Genomic DNA, 23,416 nt, shown 5'->3' with positions numbered 1-23,416 from the left:
TCTGAAGTTAGAAAGCATAGCATAGGCTCCTTGCACAATATTCTTTATGTGGTCCTCAGGTGATAGTTTTCTATCTAGAACCACTCCTAGATCTCTTTCTTTATCAGAATTCTTTAAAGATTTCTCACATAATATATAGGTTGTGTGGGGTCTATGTTCTCCTATTCCACATTCCATAACATGACATTTATTAACATTAAATTCCATTTGCCAAGTGGTGCTCCATATACTTATTTTGTCCAGGTCTTTTTGAAGGGCATGACAGTCATCTAAATTTCTTATCCTTCCTATTATCTTAGCATCATCAGCAAACATGTTCATATAATTCTGTATACCAACTGGTAGATCATTTATGTACACAATAAACATCACTGGTGCAAGAACTGAACCCTGTGGTACTCCACTTGTGACATTTCTCCATTCTGATACATTGCCTCTGATTACTGCCCTCATTTTTCTATCAGTCAGAAAATTTTTCATCCATGATAGAAGCTTACCTGTCACCCCTCCAATATTTTCCAGTTTCCAGAACAACCTCTTATGTGGAACTCTGTCGAAAGCCTTTTTTAGGTCCAGATAGATGCAGTCAACCCAACCATCTCTTTCCTGTAATATCTCTGTGGCTCGATCATAGAAACTGAGTAAATTCGATACACAGGATCTTCCAGATCGAAAACCATACTGTGTCTGATATTATATCATTTCTCTCTAGGTGTTCTACCCATTTAGTTTTGATTAGTTTTTCCAATACTTTCACTATTACACTTGTCAATGATACAGGTCTATAATTGAGGGGGTCTTCCCTGCTGCCACTTTTGTAGACTGTAATGAGTAGGATTTGTTACAACAAAAACAGCTATGGTATGAGCAGAAAAGGTTGTTGTGAAGAGCAACACAGCTGATGAAAAATGAAGCACAACACCCCAGGAGCTAATTGAAGCCCATGCAGTCAACTTGGATCATCAACCAAATCCTCAGTAAATCTGCCGATTTACCACCACAACCTCGTGCTCTACACATTCAGTTCAAAGGAGTAAATCATCATTCTGATTATTTTTAACATTTAACAGTGATTATGTACAATGTCACATTTATAATAGTACAATATTAAGAAACCAGAACAGGATTACTAACCATGGAAATGAGTGCAGATATAAGACGCACTATTTCATTTCTGTCTCGACCAATCACGAGAACTTTGTTCTGCAAAGCTTTACTCAATTTCTTAAGTATTAGAGAGAGTATCGCCCAATCTGGAAAATAAATATTGGTGTATAATAAAATCCATTAACAGAAAGTATGATTGCATACCCTTGCAATTTTAAATACTGTATAATGAAACCCTTTTAGGCCCCTTCATTAGCTTTTTATTGTGCTCCAAGTTCCACAGATCTCCACAAAACTACCAGGCCTCTGTGCTCGTGCTCAAAGGCAAAAGGAACATTGTTAGAAAAAAAAAAAAATCGCCCAAAAAAAAAAAAAATGCTGAAGAAAGAAAAAGCATTTTGAAGGCAGTCTCTTTTATAAAGATGGGAACCATTCTCAGCAAATAATGTTAATATCCAGTAATACACTAAGAACATTGTGTAAGGAACCAATGCTGTGCTTTCCAACTTCAAAATCACTTTTTAATACACTGATAGTGAAATATTTAAGAAATTATGGAGCAGCTGTTTGGTGCCCAAATATCAAGAAGCACATCAACAAACTGGAACAGGTGCAAAAGACATCCTATTAAATGGCTTCCAGAACTGAAAAAGCTCATGAGGAAAGACTAGAGGTGCTCAATATACCAAACTAGAAGAGGCAATATGACCAATACTTAATAATGAAAGTAATACAAAAGAATTCCTGAAACCTGCAACTACAAGAGCAAGAGGTCATAGATTCAAGCAAAGGAAACAAAAATACCATAAAATTAAACTGAAGTTCTCTTTCAAACTGTGGTAGTCTGTTGAATATAGTGAAGTGGTGGTGGATAACAAAACCTTCAATAGATTTAAAGCATCATAATACTGGAAAGACAGGACCAACAAGCATAGCTCTCATCCTAGTTCTGTTTGTTCTGTTTGCTAGTTCAGCTTTCGGTTTGCAATTTATCAGCTGTAGTTTGTTTTGGAATTCCAACCTTTCTGGGTGCCTGACCTGGTAGATGGCAGACAAAGACTGCTTCCAATTACACGGGGGTGTCTATAAGTCATTGTTCCTCATGCTTCTCTTGAGGGGGCCAGGTTCTGGATCTGGTCCCAGATAAGCCTAGAACTCAATTGACTGACTGTTGCCACAGGTCTAATATATACACAGTATAGTTCTGGGGAGCTGAAGGGGCTCTCCACAGAAAATGTTTTTAATAACTAAATTCAACATTTTCTAATGTATTTAACCAAGGTAACAGTGCTAAAAGTAGTTTGATCACAACAAAAATGTCCTAGATATAATTACTCAGGAGGGCAGGTGTTTGGGCAAGTTTCCTTTCACCAAATGCTTCTGTTCACCTAGTAGCAAATAGGTACTCAGGAGTTGGGCAACTGTCGTGGACTCAGTCCTGAGAGGACAGCAGTTAAGTAAGGATATTTTTGTTTGGCCTTTGCTACCTCCACAACAATGCTGATGAATGTATTACTTTCCAGCTACAAATAATGATACAGTTTTTCATACTTTTTAATACAAACTCCACCCTACTTACAAATTTTTTTATTTATAAACTTATTTTGTAAGTAAAATAATTATTTTCACAGGCAAAGGTGACAATTTTTATGATTGCTCCACTAAGGGTTAAATATACCAAATGGAAACTTGCAGCCAAATTCATTTGCATCCATGTACAGTGGAACCTTGGTATTCGAACTTAATTGGTTCCTGAAGGTGGGATGAATGCCAAAATGTTTGAATACTGAACAATTTTTTCCCACGAGGAATAATGTAAGTTGGATTAAACCGTTCCGGACCACAAAATTTTATATATTTATGCAACAACTAAATAAAATAAACACTAATGGTTTGCACTTTATCTGCACTTAGAAGAGTTGATGGTATTGTGGAAGGCAGAGGAAGAGATGTTATTTGGTGGGGAAGTTCCCTACCATTATAACTTCTGGTAGTTGTGCTTCTGGGGTTCTCTTTCTTTTCTGTGTTTCTCTTAGACTCACTGGATGCTTTTCTTGCAAGTAACTTGTCCAAGGATTGATTGATTTTACCTGTGCTTTAAAGTGTTTCTAAAGCAAGACAAACCTGTTGAATGACAATGCTAACAGCTTTACAGCTTTGTCAGGATGATACTTTTGTCAAAAAAAACTTTCCACTCCACTCCACCCTCCCCCACATTTTGCACACATTTCATTTATTGGAGAACTTTATTTAAGGCATACCAAACTCGGTAACAAGAGCAGACTAAACAAGCACCCCATTCATTTTTAGCTATGAGGTCTTCATCTCTATTATGGTTTTAACCCTTTTTAATTTTTGCTTGGCTATCATTAACTTAAGTGTAAATCGCCATGTTGCCTAAGAATATTAAAAATATAAAAGTATCCAAAAAGTGTAGAGGGTTGTGCACTGAACCCTCTACACTATTTGAAAGCTCAGCATTTGCAAATACACATTTGCGAATGCCGAGTAAACTTAAATACCAAACACAAACAGCGTCCAAATGTCAAAAAGGTCGATTTGGGAGCTGTTCGAATATCGCGGCTCCAATGTACTTGGGTAAAGATAAATTTGGATAAAAAATTACCCTTTTCTTTCTTGAGAGCAGTAACAAGAAGTGATGTTGCCTGGGCGAGTGACAAAGGGGTTGTCTCATTCTCTTCAAGGGACATAGCTGCCGCTGCCTGCAGGGTTTCCTCTTCCAAATCTGTACCTGTTATGTGATTGTTATAAGCAAGCAGATCAGCACTATATATAAATTTGGCAGTACAAACAAATTCTATTTATAGTATTAATATATATTAAAAATTCTTAGATATAGGGAGCATAATAAAATGTGCATGTAGGACTATAGTTATTGTGAAAGCATGTAGAAAACTGAATACTGAAATGTTTAATGAAGTCAAGCACTGTAGTACACACAAAAAAAAAAAAAAAAAAAAAAAAAAAATGCTTATTAATAGTATGTTGCTAGACAAAAACCAAATATAAATTGAAGGTTTACTAAATTATGACTATACTGTATATACTTGCCAAATTAATGTATCTTTTAGAAAAAATACAGTGTTAAATGTAGTGACCTGTCTCTGGATTGAGCCCCACTAGTTCCCTGAAGCTCTTTCTGAGATTGCTCCTGTGTACCAAGCCACAACAGCCTGTTTGGCTTACCATGAACCAAAGCCAGAACCTGGCCCTCCCTCACAGAAGCACAAAATAATCAAACATTGCTTTGTGCTTCGTCTGCCACCCTACTGGAAAAGGTTCCAAGAGTCAGCAAAACGTTACGAACCACTGCAAGGTTCACAGGCACTGAAGCCTCGAAAACCTCAAAACAACTCTCCAAATAATTCAAATGAAACTTATCTAATCTTCTTAAACTATCTTAAACCTGTTGGTAGCAAACAGCCACCAGGTGGTCCAGGGTTACAGCCCTCCAATTCGGTTCTGGAGGAAATCTACATCCACCAACTGGCAAACTTAGGAAGGAAGGATGGATAGATGGATGGATGTTCAATAGCCCCCAGGGCTCAATCCAAAAAAGGAGTTTCATTACATTCAATGCAATCTTCTGGAGCCCATTGGTGGCTCCATGAAGCTACCTAGCCGCAAATAGTATAAGCAAGTGACTTACCAGGAAGTCAAAGACAAAAGGTACCAAGGCAAATAGACAAAAGGCCAGGAAAACAGGAATGACTGGACCCAGAGACATTGACTATATACTAGCCATGACGACTCTTTTAGACTCCCAAAACTCAGCATCTAAACTTCAGGCCAGGACATTTTTTAAAACTGCTACCAGAACAGTTTATTTGTAATCTTAGGCATGTAGGTAAACCACAGGATAACTAGTTCTAATACTGCAAATGACCTAAGAAATGAGAGCTTTGCAATAGGGAACCAAAGAAATTGGATCAACTTTGCAGTTGTCCATAATGCTTCGCTGACATTCTGGATACTTTTCTGGTGGGATGGTGGAATGTTGCTTGCTCTGCCTCTGACGGGGCCCAGGTTCTAGTAGGCAAAATAGAAATACTACCAATAATGTGAACAAGTAGACAGGAGAAAAGGGCTATCTCAGTGAGATAGCTTCAGGGAGCCACCTCCAGAATAAAGGTGCCAAAAAATATAAGGTTATCTTTTGCAAACAGTGGTAGATGGTTGGAACAAGTTAAGAATGTAGAAGGCCCAAAAACCATTTCAAAGTGTTGAATGACAATACAGTACTGGGAAAATGTGACCATGAGCATAGCTCTCATCCTGTAACTACACAGTTAATTACATACACATACATTCAAATCCAGCTGCCTTACTGATTACAGCAGTACCAGAATAGTGCCTTCCCATTATTAGAGAAAAGTGTGTATAGTTTTTACTTTATTAAGGCGAATGTTCCACATACCTTTTTTTTTTTTTTTGCAAATTCCGAATCTCTGAAAATACTTACTGTGTATGTGATCCAAAATAATGAATGGAGAATATTTTGAAATTGATGAGGGGCTCCTACCAACATCACGTAGTTCATTTTTTATAAAGCCAATCTGATAATTTTCATTTATTCTCATCTCCAGTATCATTTCAAGGATCTTTATAAAAAAAAAAAAAAAATTATATCAAGTTGTACATCTACAGGAAATGCCGAGTAATGAGTTGAGCAATGGCACAAAAACAGATTAGTACAGTTTTATATTAAATTGACTATCAAAGGGTGCTGGCTGGGTAGTATCAGAAAAATGAAGATTTCATTAGTTAAGAGTGGTGGTTAAGTAATCCACTGATAAATAAAAATGAGAGGTCCTAGAATGATGGATGCCATTTGGAAGGATATACTATATATATACATACAGGTTTTTTTTTTATCAACTGAAAACACTTACTGTGAACCTTATCGTGGTGTTTTGAAGAATTTTGTTCTGGTAGTGGTGCTCCAAACATGAAAGCAATATCTTAAAAATATAAATAGCATGAGATGATGGCAATTCCCACATCTTTATTTTTAATGCCAATACCAAATTATCAACGGCTTCGACAATGTCAGCAGCTTCGCTCTCCAGCACTACCGAGTTCCCTCTTTTATATGGTGCCATCATAACCTAAAAATAAAACGAGGCTTTTACTTTTAATGCATGTGTCACAATGTACAAGTTGCTAGTCAAGATAAACATCCTTTCTAGTCCTATTCAAATCAAATAAAAAATCAAATATTTATTCAGGTAAAGTACATACATACAAGGTGAGATACAAAAGTTGGATTTATTAGATAAGAGCTAGTATATACAATGCCTAAAGCCACTATTACGCAAAGCATTTCGGGCAGGAAAAACACTAAGACAAACTTAATACTAATTGAGATAAAAGTATAAATTGTGTTTGAGAGAAAAAAAAAAGGGGGGGGGGGGGAAACATGGCAGAAAAAAAAAAGCAAAGAAACAATTTGGTCAACAAACGGCATTGTTTAAAATAGAAGACATGGGTTGACATTTGGGGGCGAGGTAGGTGGCATGGAGTTAATTAGGTAGTACTTAGGTTTTATCTTAAACTGGTTGGGAGAGGTACAGTCTAACATAATTGGGAAGGTCATTCCACGTTCTGGGTCCCTTGATTTGCAAAGCATTTCTAGTTTAAGTCGTATTCTTGGAATATCAAATAGGTATTTGTTTCTGGTGTGGTGCTCATGGGATCTGTTACAACCTTCTAGGAAGCTTCTAAGGTCAGGATTGACATTACAGTTCAGCATTATATATATATATAAAATACACAGGAGGATATGCAATGACTTAATATCTAACATTCAGAGATTTGAGTAAGGGTACTGGGTGATGTCTGGGGCCAGAGTTAGATATTGTCCTAATAGCAGCTTTGTATTTAGTAATTAGAGGATGTAAATGATTTTGGGTAGTTGAACCCCAAGCACAAATAGTTGAAATACCTTAGTTGAAATAAGGAGAGATGAGACTAATTGAGTCACCAGGGCAGGGCGAGGTATATAATATCTGATCTTAGAAGAATGCCAACAGTTTTTAAACTTTTTTTTATATATTTAGAATGCGTCCCTGGAAATTTAGCTTGCGGTCAATGAGAACGCCACAGAATTTGCCTTCTACCTAATGTTACAAATTTGGGTATTGTTTATCCTGAGATTTATTTGATTTGAGGATTTATTGCCAAACAAAATATAGAAGGTTTTGTCAATATTGAGGGTGAGTTTGTTGGCAGTTAGCCAGTGGTGGACTTTATTTAGCTCAGTATTTACCGACACTTAGAGCAAGGGGGTCAGGACTGCAGTAAATGAAGATCGTGTTGTCAGCAAATAGAATTGGTTTGAGATGTTGGGAGACATTTGGAAGGTCATTAATGTAGCTGAGAAAGAGGAGAGGGCCAAGTATGCTTCCCTGAGGAACACCATTGTTGATGGGTAGAGTGGGAGAAATTTAATTATTCACAGAAACATACTGGAGCCTGTCAGTAAGGTAAGACTTGAGGTATTGCAGGGAGTGACTTCTGACTCCATAATGTTGTAATTTAAGAAGAAGGTTTTGGTGGTTAACAGTGTCAAAAGCCTTACGCAGGTCCTCAAATAACCCAACAGGGAACTCATTTTTATCAAGAGCTGCATGTATCAAGTTAATCATACTAATAAGTGCATCATTAGTACTTTTTTTGGGTCTGAAGCCATATTGACAAGAGTCAAGTAGATTGAGTTTGGCTAGATAAGAGTAAAGCTGCTTGTAGATTAGTTTTTCAAATATTTTTGACAAGTTTGGCAGAATTGATATAGGTCTGAAGTTGACAACAGTGGAATCACATTTGTGGACAGGGGTTACTCTCACTTTTTTTAGTATATCTGGAAAGGTTTGGAGTTCAAGGGAATTGTTGAAGAGCAATGCAATGGCAGGAGCTAAAGATCTGGAGGCTTTTTTGTAAATTAGAGTTGGTATCTCCTCAAGGGCACTAGACTGTTTTAAGGGAAAGGATTATGTCAGGTAACATCAGTTGAATTAGTAGGCATTAGGTACAGAGACTGGATAGTTACCTGTATTAAACAGGATTATAGATAACCAAGAATGACACTGTAATGACACAGCAGGTATCATTTTAAATGTCTTTGCCAGGTCATACTAAGTGCTAGAAATACACCGAATCTGTTTAGCCCAAAAGAGACTTCCCTAAGGATCATTCAAACGAAGCCTTTCCAAGCATTGTTTACCATTGTGACTGCCAGCCACTACCTAATTGCCAATTGGCCTACCTTGTGGGAGAAATACAAACAAGGATTTTTTTAAGCTACCACCAAGATGCTCCCTAAAACAAGTCAAGAGGATTGTGCACACATTAATAAAAGAAAATGGGTAATGCCCACCTAGCTGCTGCGTAGGAGGCAGATAAAGAGGAACATCCTTGGCATTAATGATTCACATCCTCCAGTAGCAATGACACAAAGATAACCTGCCCAAGAACAGACAACAGAAGAGAATGGAGGATCCTTGGCAGGAATGATTTGGAAATGTGCAAAGCAAATCCTAGAAGCAACGAATTATAAATTATGAGCAAGTAAAGGTTTAGAAGAGAAAAAAAAATGAAATTGAATTCTTCCTTCCTGGGTGAGCCCTGGTGGCTCCCTGAAGCTGTCCCTGAGGTAGCTTCCCATTTCCGAGTCATCTGTCATAGGCATCATAGACAACCCGTTGAGATCGGGTTCAGTGATGAAAGGGGGATTGACAATAAAAGTTTCCCCTCGCTCGAGACGTTGGGTACTACAGTTCTATGGGTGCAAGAGTATGCCTCCTCAAGCACCCGGGCATCAAAATAGAAGAAGTCCAAAGGAATAACCAAAACAAGCAAAAGGTCAGCAGGAAACGACAAGCAGATAGGAGAAGAGGGGAGGAGAAAAACGAAACAGAAGGAAAAGACATTCACCACAATTAGAGAGGACAGCAGCAGGAGCACAAGGCTACAGAAAGACAGAGGACTGTCCCAAGGAGCATCACACTCCGGCAGCTCCCCCACCAAGCCCCCCCCTCATGACAACAACGAGCTGAACAGGGAGGGGGGCCCTGACTGATAAAAATGACCAGGATTCTGATAATAGCAGAATTGTTGTGATAATTAGCACTGTAGTGGGAGGAGTAATCATGATGGGGAGGAAGGTAGCATTGTCTGCTGACTGTGTGACCACCTTTTACTGTCTGAACTCACTATACCAGCTTAGTAGTTCGCTATGGTAAACAAAACATGCAGATACTTATATATAATGTCTGTATATAAAAGGAAAAACAGTATGGTGGGAGGAGAATGGTAGAGAGTCAAGTGAAGTGAGGTGAGATGAGGGAGGGAGGGAGGGAGGGAGGGAGGGAGTGGCAGCCAGTGGCGGGCTGCCACTGCCACTCAGCATACTTAGGGGTTCGTTATGGTGAACACGAATGTAGATACTTATATATAACGTGTATATACAGTGTAATAACAGTAAAAGGAGTGTGGGGGAGAAGTCATTTTGGTGATGGGTCTGGCAACATCTGCATGATTTGTCATGTTGGTAGGGGTGGCCACTATGCTCTTTGGGCATTATACCGGCTTAGTTGGACAGTTATGGTGAACAAAACGTGTAGATACTTATATATAACGTCTGTATATAGGGTAATAACACCACAAACAGTATTGCTGGGGGTGAAATTTTAGTGCGTCTGACCTTGAATGTGTGAGGGAAAGCAGCCGCTACTGGCTACTACTGCCATTCAGCATGCCAACTTAGTGGTTTGCTATGGTGAACACGAATGTAGATACTTATATATAACGTCTGTATATAGTGAATAAAAGCAAAAACAGTATGGTGGGAGGAGAATGTGGGCGAGTGAGATGTTGAGGGAGTGAGTGGCAGCAAGTGGCTGGCTGGTGTGTGGCGGTCACTCATTGCTTTTTGACTCATAATACTAACTTAGTGGTTCGTTATGGTGAACAAAACATGCAGATACTTATATATAACCTGTGTATATAGTGTAATAACCGACAAAGTATCTGTTCACTATTTGATGAACATAATTGAATCAACAATATGCACACCATATTTTTTAATACAGCGATGATTCACTCGTTATATAAATATATCACTACACTATTGAATAATATTACAGCAAAAACACTATGAAAAATCACACACATTGAAATAATTAGATAATTAATTATCTTTGTGGGCACACCTGCCTGACAGCTAGGAGCAACAGACCATCTGGGACGCATGCTGAGTCGGCGCCTGTTTTTTGCCAGACTTCCCCGCCCTATAGCAGGCAATATATGCTACTTACGATTTATTTTTATTATTTTTCCCATGATCAGAACAAATTAACAGGTTTAGATTTTTTTTTTTTTTTTTTTTTGGGTATGTGTCTGGGTGACAAATGCTAATTAGCCCAGAGCAACAAGGGTTAACAGCATTGTGTTCACTGATATCTGAACATTGTACAGTCTATCACAATCAGGCTCTTCTGTAATACTATGGCTAAATATCAGTTATATATATATATATATTTTTTTTTTACATTTTCAGGCAATGATGTGGTCACAAGCTGAACTGTAGTGCTGTTAGCTTATGCTGCGTGCACCAGCCTTGATTGCTAACTCAGTACTGAGGCGCTCACACTCGGGAATGTTGCCAATGATTTTTAAAATGGCGTCTGTTTACAAGAGCCCCGAGGAAGCTGATGTGAAATCCCGTGTAGCCACAGAACAAATCTTACGTGGTACTCCCAACCATGCATAGCTGTGGTCCCATCTTGCAATAGTTACTCACCCCAGCTATAGATGTATTGAGTGGGTTTAAGGGTTACACATATGGAAAGTGCCCACTAACAGTATGAATTCTGTGCACACAACTTTAGTTAAAGAATACACATTTAAGAGCAATAAAAATATATATACTTACTTTTTCCAACATGTAAAGTACACTCAAGGTAATATCTGAATGAAGCTTCATAACAATCTTGCAAAGCAGTTTGACAGCAGCTTTTCTTATTTTCACCTGTGCCTCTCTTTCAACTCCATCTAAATGAACCAGAACAACATCTCTCACCAGCTCTATGCCATGCTGATCCCTGGGGAAAGGTTTGAATCAGTTACTTACAGCTACATATTTTCGTACATGCATATTTACATTTATCAGTCAATGTGCATAGAGTTCTTGCCTACTGGGGACCACGAGTCAGAACCTGGGTTCCCTCAGAGGCCCAAGGAGAAATGGCTTATAGAAACCCCCGTGTGGTAGGGAGCATTCCATGTCTGCCATCAACTGGGTCTGGCACCCAGATAGGTAGGCGCCTCAAAACAAACCCCCTATTCTAGGGAAAATATTGTTACTGTACCAAAATACGACCAAGTGGACAGAACTCCCCGAATGAAAATTAGCAAATTAGCATGTCGTCATCACATTGCCACGCCGCTATCTGCACAACCCTCCACCCTTTCCTGAGAGGGGGAAGGGGGAAGCCCCAGACCCTTGGGCCAGCAATCCTACTCTTCAGTTCTTGGGCCAGCAATCCACCCATTTCACTGTTCGTCCCATTAATGGGGCAATCAGGGGGAGGCTCGCTCTGTTTGCTCAAGCCTAGTCCCACGATTTGTGGGCCTTTTGAATCTTTTCCTGCAGCCTGCAGTGGCGTTGGGTGGCGGTGGCTCCTTCAGGGGTTTCAGGGCTAGCAAGGCAGGCCTATTCTCTTGCGTTCTGTCGGGTCATCTGAGTTTACTATTTTTTTTTTTTTTTTTTTTTTTTTTACGGGGGTTGAGCTTTGCTCTTTCGGCCCACCTCTCAACTGTCAATCAACTGTTTACTAACTATATTTTTTTTTTTTTCCCACACCACACACACACACCCCAGGAAGCAGCCCGTGACAGCTGACTAACTCCCAGGTACCTATTTACTGCTAGGTAACAGGGGCATTCAGGGTGAAAGAAACTTTGCCCATTTGTTTCTGCCTCGTGCGGGAATCGAACCCCCGCCACAATTACGAATCCTGCGCGCTATCCACCAGGCTACGAGGTTTGCCTGGGCGTGGTCGAAATGATCTCATCCCTCAGGTTAGTTTCCCCGCCTATTCCAGTTCCAAAATGAGACTACACAGCCCTCTGGTTCATACTGGACTTGTCCCTGTCTGAACTTTGTTTATTGCCCCTCTTTTCAAATGACTACTCTATCCCCATGTTCGTCTTCTGTTGGAGCCAAAGGCTTTGATGGTGTCCCTGGACCTCAAGGACAAGTATTGGCACATCCTGGTTAATCCGAGATTTAGGGACTGGCTGTTTTGTTATGGGGAGTCTGGGTTACCCCTTTTGTTGCCTTTCATTCGGCTTGAATTCTGGCAACTCGCGTTTTCACACATCTTACACGGGGTATGGTGGTAGAAAAATTTCTTGCAGACGATTCAATACTCGAGATATTGTGTGAACAGGACTGATAGTGATGTTGACTATCCAAGACCCAATAATGACCCAACAAAAATTGGATATTAGTGATAGAAAATGAGTGAGCATGTCTATTGCAAGGATTACACAACCTCTGCCATGTCCCAGGTCAACACCACTCCCAGAGTTCCATATCACCAGCTGTGTTGCCCTGCTGTTCTTTTATGCCATGAATATGTGGAAAACTCTCTTTATCTAGTCACATTGGTTCAGATGCTAGTAGTAGCAACTGTTTCCATATTACTAAGTGTAGGTTTGCAGTGTCAGCAGCTACACCCTGCAAAGTGATGGCATGTGATGAGCCATGGAGAAATTGAGTGATGAGTAGCCTCAACTACTACTACATATAGGGCAGCCACTACCTTTTGAAGAGCATCTCCCAGCCAACAGTTTTATCAGAGGACTAAGCAACCAATCACAAACTACCATCAGAATGTTAAAAGTGGTTGTCCATATTAATAGTTAAGGTTGCATATTTCTACACATCTATAGCCCTGCCTATCCTAGCTGCTGCTCCCACACACTTTTACCCACAGAAACGAGTCCTAACTCCACCTCTGGCAGCATTACCCACCATTTTCTTTCGCCCACAGGTTCTCTCTCTAGTTCAGAGCCCTCAGACACCTGCTGATTGACTATAGCAATGTTTGTGGAGGGTTATACAACCTCTGCAAGATGCACCATGAACACTCACCAGATTCCTGGTCTCTGGTACCTCAATCCAATGTAGATGAAGGCAAGTCCTGTAGGAATGCTTAGCACAACAATTCCATTTCATTTTATAGCACCTGACCTACAATTTGATATCTCCTTGGCTAGCAACACTTATTGCCTCCTCTTCCTTGCTAAGGCTTGCAACTTGCTTCAAGTAAATGAAAGAAAGGACAATTTAGAGGATATTGATCCAAACCACCAAACTACTCAATTGTGCAGAGAGCTTTAAGCTGCTCCGAGGGTTTTTTTTTTTTTAAATTAGGCCATATTTTAATGTTCTTTAATGTTTTCATCACTGATTTGAAACAAAAATGGTCTAGTTTGGAAATATTTTGATGTCAACACTTATTAAAAAAAAAAAAAAGTGTCCTTAACACCTGCACCATGAAATTTTTACCAAAAAAGGTGTGCAGTGCAGGGGTTAAAAGGTCAGATGTAACTTTTAGAAGGAACAATGACTTCAAACAAACTAGTCAATGTAGGACAAAACAGAAGATGCTTTTCACCCATAGTTATAAACCCATAGGATTAAAAAACCATGGAGCCACCTAACCACCAAAACCATAAATAATATGACATTTCTGCAGTTCAAAGTCAAGCTGGGAAAAATAATTCGGAAAAAATGGGGTAGAAGGTGTGAGACCTTCGACAAGCCGCCGGTTTCCAGTCCCCATCATGGCCACTAAATAGATGGTGATCCTTGGGTAAATTAACACCCAGCATTTTTGGGGGAAGACTTCCAGTGGCTTCCCAACACCTTGCTGAGAGTACTGTACTCCATGCAAATGTACACATTGATGTAGGAGTCCTGTTTGGCCTAATAAACTTAGCCCCACCTCACAGAGGCACAGCATTCACAATTGAATGACTTCTAAATTAGGAACTAAAATTGTCTGGCAGAAATCAGGACTTGGTCAACAAGAACAATCAGTATAACAATACTTCCCAAACTAGCCAACCAAAGTTCCAAAAGAACTAAAAAGGAGTAGGTAACACTTAACTGACATTAAAAAGGGTGACAATAATCATAGCAGAATGGATCTAATATGACGATTATGTAACAATTCAGAATCGCTATAGAACATACATATAAAATCCACAGAGGTTATAGCATTCAGCACATTGGAGGCTAGGATCAAAACATTGCTAGGGTTAGTAAGGACATTCATAAAAAAACTACCAATCCTACACTATTCTGGAAAAAAGTATCACATACCATGCTGCACCAATATGTAAAGATTACAGCGATCGTGATCTTCAAACATTGTAAAAGTGTTTCCAATCGACAAGGATGCAAGTCAACTGTTTTGCTTCCCCCTCAGTATCGCCACCACACCCCACACAGTTACTTATATCTATTTAAAGAGGACGCTTCACCCGTAGTGAATGTGCCTACTGTGCATGATGCAGGCGAGCTTCTGCCTTGGCGAGTTTCACACACACACACTTTCACTATAAAGCACCTTTTAAAAAACCAGCGTTTTATATAATTAAACGCCATTTTCTGGGCGAGACCCGGAGGCTCCCTGGAGCTATACCGGGCTGATGCGTATGTATTAGACTGGCAACAATCAATCTAAGGAGTTTTAAGCCTACCGAGGACCAGAGCCAGAACATGGTCCCCTCAAGAGAGGCACGAGGAGCAATGGCCTAAAGACACCTCAGCTACCACGTCACATCTTCGACACCTGCTTAAATTCAATACAAAATGTATTTATGTAATCATTGAAACATTTTTACACTTTAAACTACATGCCTAAATAAAAATGATTTAAAATGAAATCTGGCTGCATTTAATAATCATTATCTCTAATGAAAAAAGAATAAAAAGTGGATTTCATTACATTACATGGATAAAGGACTGTAATGTTCAAGTAGGTAGTGCAAACAAAATGTCAGAAGCACAGTCTAACTTTCACAAGTCCTGGCCCCAAGCTGGGCATATGGAGAAGAACCCCTGAAACCCTCTCCATATAAAGATGTACAGTACTGCACATACCTACTACAAAGAAATGGTGTAATTTTCTTAAGTTTCATTTAAACCTAGTTAACCAGAGGTGCAGATTAACACATGAAGGATATATCAACATTTATGCAAACCCCTACATCAAATTATTTTACTGTGAATAAATGAAGATAATTATGAGGTATAAATTATGGCAGCTTTAATCACAGTGAAAAGCTCACAGTCTAAAAAAATTTATAACCTGTAGTGAATGAAAACCTTCGACAATATATCCAATGCCTTCATCCTTATTCCGAGTCTCTGGCCCTGGTGGTAATGAACACTAAATAGTGTCCCCAATTTTGTCTGCCAGTTTGGATCAACAGGAAGAATGTTCTTTGCCTGATAATTCAGCACTTTGAGGACCGAGTCTACCTGCAAGTAAAATACAGTATTTAAAAACAGGACCACAGTATATGTACCAAGAAATTAATACATTGCATTAGCCACTGCCCGATTGTTATTTCCCAACTTACAGGTCGATATTGAGCATACGTAGTAACCAATACATGAAACTCTTCAATTAAACCATAATATCTCTCGGTATCCACAAGTTCTTCAATGTAGTCCATAATGTTTGAGAGAATATTCATAATAGTATCTCTCTCTTCCCCATCTTCCAGACAAACTGTAAAATAAAATGCAATTTTTTTTTATAAAGCTATACAAACTAAAATTTGGCTATTAGGTAATGCTATTAACCAATGGCAAGTGCCAAAACCAATTATAAAAAAAAATACAAATAACTTGCTAAATACCCATTATGCTAAATGTAATATTCAAGAGGGTGAAAAATGTAATGTTTTCAATTAAGTTCAAGTACAATACGGTGTAAAATTACACTTTTACATTGTGCTCCAAGTTGTTCAATATGACTCGATACCTGTATTCCCTTTACTTGGATAGATTCATTTAAACTTCAATGACAAATTTTCATAAATAATTACACCTAGGAAAGGAACAAATGAAACTATTCCTTTCAGAGAATAACTGAATTGTCTAAAACTACCAGCATGATCATACAATATAAATTATGGATATTCTGGAGCAGTCTTACCTGTATGCCTAAATACATTGGCCAGGGTTCCCAACAGTTGGCTCCAGGAAGACAAATGCATGTCGTCTGCCTTCACAGCCAATAACTTCTGGATACTCAATACGACCTCAAACACCACTAATATATGGCTGTTTTGACTAACCTGCCAAAACAGATCACAATTTTGTAAAATATTATTACAAACAATATAATGGCATTAGACTGGCACTAAATAAAACTTGTGTGACTAATATTACTATAAGCAACGTATAGTTTTACATTTTTCAAGGTGTAGTTATTGAAAATGTAGTTATATCTATACATTCTTCAATATATATAGTTATTAAACTAAAGAGTATACCCTGCTTGATATGGCATTCCTTAATGTTTATATTTATTACCGGTAATAATTTAGGCTAGGCTTTTATGCAAGAACTTATGGTGCAAGGAGTAATTAAAAAAAAAAAAAAAAAAGACTTCAGCCATTACACCCCAACCAAAGCTATATATTCACTGATAACTTCCTCTTTCAGGTTCTGCACATCACTGCCAACAGTGATGTAAACAAAAAGCATTTATCACTTTTCTGCCAAGTACATCTGGAAAAATTAACATTTTTAATATTATATTACTCATTTTTGTATGTATTCATTGGTGTCATTAAACTTCTCTACATACAGTACTTATTTCCTAAGTCAAGGTAGTCTTGACTGATTATAAACTGAATCCTTTCATAATTGAAAGTTTTTTTTGTTTGTTTTTTTTTGGCCACTAAGCTCATCAAATGTCCAGGAAAAAATCTATGTATTAAGCCAATGGCTGAATTAACCATTAAACAAAATAACCATTAAACAAAAATTGAATAACTTTGAAAACTTGGTGATTAAAAACCACTTTCTACATTGCTGAGCTATTAAGCAAGTGGCTTGAGGAGCCCTTGACATTTATGGTGGGTATTGCACGAAGAGGTCTGACTGCCAAAGTGTTAATATTTGAAATGTATGCCATATCTTCGTAGCTTTTACACACACTGTGTAGTATTTACACTATTTTTCAATGGAGCATATTAAAATTACCTTCATTCTCACTTTAGGAGAGATCTGCCATATCACCAACATAAATTGTATTATGGATATTTAAAACACTAACATCACCCCACAGCCTAGTGCAAAGCAAAAATAACAATGCTTTTCTGATAAAAACCATAAGAGTTAGTGACCCAAGATCACCCATCTAGTTCAGCTGTTCAGGACTGAATACTCAGCTGAAAAAATTACAATACAAAAACAGTTCAACTAACCTGGTAAAACGTTGGAAGCACTACAGCTGGACTGCAGTCCAGTGAAGGAATTCTATTACTTCCCCATAAAACTGATGCCAAGAAGAAAATTGCACCTCGCACAATATGAGGATCACTCATTTTATGGATCATCTGGCACAAAACATACAAACCATTTCTGCCATGGTGTGTCCCAAACAGTTGGATCAAGATCTGAAAGATTCAGTAGACTTTGCAACATTCAATATTATTAACTGCATTCTCAGAATTAAACCTCTTCAAGATACATTTGTGAAAACTGTAGGAATATTTATTAGCACTAAAATAAGTATACTCACCTTATATGTTAATTTAGTGATTTGAGGCACATTGACAAGCCTAGTGAGAGCATAAATGATATGAGAAAGAGCAGAAGAAGGAAGGCTGCTGTAGGCAATAATAGACTCCAGAACCTGCAGACACAACACTGCCTCCTCTTCATCCCTGGCTTGAAGCAGCCGACTCACAACACGCCTACCAAAATTACCAACATTATGTATAAACAAGGCCAATAACACTACTGTATTTAGGGCGTATGGAATGAATAATGAACATTACCATAAATAACACTGCAGTGTACCAAACAAATACAATTATCTTAAGAGTTCAGTTTACAGATACAATTTAAACAAAAAATTGTATGTGTACATATGTAAACGTATTCGTACATACGTGGGTAAAGGAACAGACTACTTCCAACTCATGTTAGCAGGCTGAGAGCATCCCCTTACCATAGCCATAGTTTTCCTTACCTACTAGTTTTCCTTGGAACCCAACCATTCAATCTTCACAATCCGGTACCCCAGTTGCTGCTATGTGAACGGAGGAACAGTTAAGGACTGGGGACTAGGCAATCCTCCCTGGTCAGAACTCTGACTAGATTAAATTGCATGCGAAGTTTAGGACTAAGTGGTCTGTGTGGCTTTAGGTCGCTTAAACCTAATCTCCCTTTCTAGGTAATTATACACTGCTACTTTCCTCATCTCCTGACACATGCTTTTGTTCTCTGGTGTGATAGCAACAGCCATCTTGGACCCTCTCCAGATACTATGTTTAATACTGTCACAGTCCAATGATGCTAAAATGTATATTACTATTCATAAACACACTTAGTCATCACTCATGCATAAGCTATTATAAATACATTTTTTGGTTACTGAAGTTTCTGTAGAGAATTCATTTGTGAACATTGACAGGGTATAACCATAAAGTTCTTAAATGACTGCAAAAATGTAAAATGATTGTAAACATTTCAAGCAGTCACCGAGTGGCCTGTGAACAACATCAACCTGGTTGATGCTCTGAAAGTTTATGATCGGTAATGCACAGTAAACTAGATTTTCAAAGTGTTATGTACCATAATGCCTCTTCATGGTTGGTCCAAGGTAGCTCTCTCTAGACCCTTCCTTCCCTTCAATTTGCTTTATTTTCCTCAAGAATGAAGTGGTTCACTGCCTGACCCTTCAGCTCCTGGTGCTGCCACCTAGCAGTGGGGTGGTGAAATTACCTTACTACTTGAAGTGGGAAAGGGGGGGGGGGTTTATTTGCTTTATTTACTTTACCATTGCCGACAGTACAATCAGGGTTAGTTCTCGACTCACAATCAAGAATCCTGTGCTGAAACCCTGGGTTGGACAGAAATAGTTGGGTGCATTTCCTATCACGTAATGCACCTGTTCACCTAGACGTAAAAGGTACCCAAGAGTTAGCTTCTTGTGGGGTTGCATCCTAGGAATGGTCAGTAATTCCACCATTGGATTACCGAGATAAGCCTAACACTTACATTGGCTGCCTGTCCCAACACAATGTATTATTTTAGCAACACTGAGCAAGCTCATTTGTGCATGGACAAGCCATGTGGTTCAGGAATTTGTAATATCTGAATTTCTAAATTATGTCATTTAAGTCTGCTTAAAAGATTTCATTCACTGTACAATAGTTTACAAGTAGATCAGGTTGGCTGCTAACACTGCTGCAATACCATGGCTTGGCATGGCAGCAGCTTTGGAAATAATCCTCACTATTGGTCCCATTGAACAACTTACAAAAAACCACGCTGTTCGGATCCTAGAATTCTGTGAAGAGGTTTATTTGAGCAAGGAGCCACTGCCCAGCGGGTACAATATCCAAGCTTGGCCTTGGTTCAATGTTGATTCAGCTTTGCTCTTGGATAGTGTGCCCACTGGCTGTACATTTTTTTTATGTAATTATGTTTTAAAATTTTGCATAACATCTTTAAGCAATCATCCAAATACAAAAGCAAAATGAAATCAACAATTACAGAACTTACATGACAAAACCCACAACCACTGGTTCATCCAGGAAGGCAGAATTGAACTTTACTAGAGTATTCACAAGATTTAGACCATCCACAGCCTGGGGCATTTCTAAAACAGCTGGAAGCCATTCTAAGAGAAACATGCCAACTGATTCTTCTATGTGTTCAATTTTCTTTCCTTTGCCTATGACGGCACAGAAGAATCTAAACCTGAAAAACAAAACAAAATTAAAAAATGAATATTAGTATAATATAAGATCCTTTTACAGCTATAAATGAACATAGCAGCACATTAATTCCCATGGGTACACAGGATTCATCCTGCTCCTTAGGACTCCCAGAGGGTCGCGTGGGCCATTCAAGCACCGTAAGTTACCACAAATATATTTTCAGTTATTCGTTCTATGTATTTCCAATGCATTATTTTTTTCTTTGGTCAAATACACTATTTGTGTCCTTTACAATATTTATGTGGTAGAACATTCATAATGTTCCATGGAACTTAATACACGTGAGAGTAATGTGCAGCGCAATAAATGTCCCAATATTATTTATTGAAATTTTAGTGAATTTTGAACATTTACAGTTTTACACACTATTCAGTCGTACACTATTACACACAGTACTTCAGAAGAGTGATTAATCAATGAAGCAGTTCATGGTACAGTGCAACTTCGCTCTACGCACCAGGTACAAACATTTTTCCTTCCCGTTTCTTCAGTTCTGTGTGCTTGCAAATAATGCACTCGCGTACACCCTTGGTTTTAATACCTGTAGGTAGTATGTAAACAAGTTTGTGAAATGTAAGGTGGTCTTGAAAAGATTATAGGAAAAAGATAAATTTCTAATGTAGTCTTGAAAAAGATCACTTTGTAAGGTATTCTGGAAGAGATTCTGCCATTCTGGAAGAGATTCAGCTATTTAAGCAATTATCAAAAGAAGGCACCAAGCTAGGAAGGCCATGTAGCACCATCAAATGTGAAGAATAATCATAGGGCGCTAAATATCACCAAGGATGCCAATATGAGAAACACAAGGCAAACGACATCAAAAGTATCCGATTCACCAAGAATTCTATCGAGGGACAAGTGACTGAGGGACGGTCGGAAAGCAAGACACGCTCATCCTGGAAGTTGAGACATTGAACAAGGCTATGCACGACTAAGAGGGACAATGCAGTTTGGACAATAAGAAGCAGGGCGGCACTCCATTAAGTGTTCTTGAGTTAAGGGTGCATGGCCAATAACTCAACCTTGCTGTTTCCCACCGCCGGTTACGGTGGTAGGAGAAAGGCCACAGGGACACTACTCTTAAGAGTACGCAGTTTGTTACCAGTAACAAGACCAACAACCCTGCCAACGGGCAAAGATGGAGGAAATAACTGGGTAAAAGTCGGAATGAGGAATACCTTTACGGGAGATGGGACAAGTGCGGATAACTTCCTTAGCGGCAACATCCGTACGCTCATTTAGAGAGACCAATATGCCTTGGGAACCCAGCAAAACTACCATTTTAAATATACTGGAGATAAACAGCCAATGTTGAATCTACTACCACCAGATGGACTGGATTAAAGGATTCCAGAGCCATGAAGGCACTGTGAGAGTCAGTTACAACCACAAAGGAGGATTGACAAGAAAGCAGTAGACGAAGAGCAGAGAGAATAGCATAAAGTTCTGCCGTGAACATGCTAGTCTCCTGAGGCAGGTGAGACACAGGTGTGGTCAGGAAAAACAGTTTCCTACACCATTTGCAGACTTTGATCCATCAGTGAAGATGGAAATGGAGCAGAAGTGTGAAAAGTGTTCAAGGAAAAGGCATTTCAGACCAGTAGGAGGGGTAAAATCTTTAGTGATATGGGTCAGGGATTTACAAAATTTAGGAAGGGGCACCCTTCACAGGGGCAAGGACAGAACACGAGGAGAAATATTGGTAATACTAACCGAAAGAGAATTTTGCAGGTGAGAATCAGACAAACAGGGAGGTGGTGAAGGGGGAACAGGAACTATAGGAGGGGTAAAAGTCAAAGCACGACATAGGCGAAAGTGAGGGAGTGTTTTAAGGACCTACGCAAGGTAGTGAAGACAGTAGCAATCACGGCGGTCCTGGAAAGACAAAGCCAGTGTCAACATACAAGCTAAGGGTAGGAGTCAAATGAGAGGCACCAGAGCTGAGGTGCAACCCAGTATGGTGCAAAGCATTGAGATGGCAAAGAGTAGGAGAAGCAGACGAGTAAGCAGGGCAACCATAATAGAGTTTAGGCAGTACGAGAAAGGAATAGAAAGAGGAGCGTGCGCCTATCCACACCCCGAGTAGTATTGGACAAAACCTTAAGTAGGTTAAGGGCCTTTGAGCATTCAACTCGGAGGTAAGAAATATGTGGTGACCAAGACAAACTAGTGTCAAAGAGTAACCCCAAAAGCTTAGCAAAATCTTTGTACACAAGGGGATGATCATAAAGCGACAAAGAGGAACGAAGAACGACTTGCTTCCGAGTAAAAGTTTTAGTCGCAGAGAACTTTAAGCCATGATTGGCGAGCCAAGACGACACGGCATCAATCGCAAGTTGAAGCCGCCGTTGAAGGAGGCAAATCACCACCTCGACAGCAAAAGGTAAGATCGTCAACAGAGAGGAGAAGACGCCAGAAGGAAGGGAGGAAAAAAGACCATTGAGGGCAACCAGAGAAAAAGTAGTGCTCGGAAAACTACCTTGGGGTACACCTTCAGTGTTGCGGAAAAGAGGCAGAGAGAGTGGCACCAAGCCTCGCTAAAGGAATGATGAGAGGAAGCTTTGGAGGAAGAGGGAGATTACCACAAAGGCCAAAAGAACGAAGTTGGGACAGAATATGTATCTCCAGGTGGTGTCTGAAGCCTTTTTTCAGGTCAAAAAGGACAGCAACAATCCACAAGCCCAAGAAAGAACCCAGGCTCATAGTGCATGTTGAATATTAATGAATAATCAAATTTTTAAGTTTTGATATTAATGATTGATTCACCAGCAGGAGAATTTAAATCTGTATTACTGTGCCAGACTTGAGGTGGCCAGCTACCTAGAAGACAGCTCTTCTATGGATGACCATTCAAGGTTTAGGCTGTTTAAGAAGTCACCTAGACAGCTAAGAAAATTCATTTACTAATCCCATTCAGATAGTGCAGGGAATTTATATAATTCACATAATTCAATTTATATTAGCCTTTAATATAAATCTAAATTAAAATTAATGTTCTATTTTAATTCTAACTTAAAACTCCTTACTGTGGGAATTGTGCCAAAGATTTATATTTATCCCATGTCATACAGTCCACTAGCATTTAAATATTTAGTTTATCCACATATCTCCACAATTATTACTGCAAAATGCTAAACAAAATCCATTCACATTGAATTATATAAAAATATATTTGTGGCAACCCATGCCACACACCAGGATTGAGTGAGAACCCAGCTGGCAAATGGTGTCTCAGTGCCTGAAT

General features: G+C 39.1%; 1 protein-coding gene across 4 annotated transcripts in view; it reads right to left on the bottom strand.

Annotated features, from left to right (window-relative positions):
• LOC123760615 (tuberin) overlaps window positions 1–23,416 on the bottom strand; it is a 65,171-nt gene that overhangs the window by 30,608 nt on the left and 11,147 nt on the right. For all 4 annotated transcript variants that reach the window (XM_045746341.2, XM_045746340.2, XM_045746339.2 and 1 more), the window contains exons 4-14: window positions 19,955–20,152; window positions 17,964–18,138; window positions 17,647–17,838; window positions 16,368–16,509; window positions 15,787–15,938; window positions 15,513–15,685; window positions 11,060–11,228; window positions 6,021–6,236; window positions 5,591–5,729; window positions 3,734–3,859; window positions 1,135–1,253 (exon numbers count right to left, since the gene is read on the bottom strand). In XM_045746341.2, coding sequence (XP_045602297.2) covers window positions 1,135–1,253; window positions 3,734–3,859; window positions 5,591–5,729; window positions 6,021–6,236; window positions 11,060–11,228; window positions 15,513–15,685; window positions 15,787–15,938; window positions 16,368–16,509; window positions 17,647–17,838; window positions 17,964–18,138; window positions 19,955–20,152 — 1,801 coding nt within the window. The remainder of the gene's footprint in view (window positions 1–1,134; window positions 1,254–3,733; window positions 3,860–5,590; window positions 5,730–6,020; window positions 6,237–11,059; window positions 11,229–15,512; window positions 15,686–15,786; window positions 15,939–16,367; window positions 16,510–17,646; window positions 17,839–17,963; window positions 18,139–19,954; window positions 20,153–23,416) is intronic.

The sequence above is a fragment of the Procambarus clarkii genome, chromosome 21 (assembly GCF_040958095.1).
Source record: "Procambarus clarkii isolate CNS0578487 chromosome 21, FALCON_Pclarkii_2.0, whole genome shotgun sequence".
NCBI lineage: Eukaryota > Metazoa > Arthropoda > Malacostraca > Decapoda > Cambaridae > Procambarus > Procambarus clarkii.
The sequence above is the reverse complement of the archived record's forward strand: the minus strand, read 5'-3'. Positions and strand labels throughout refer to the sequence as shown.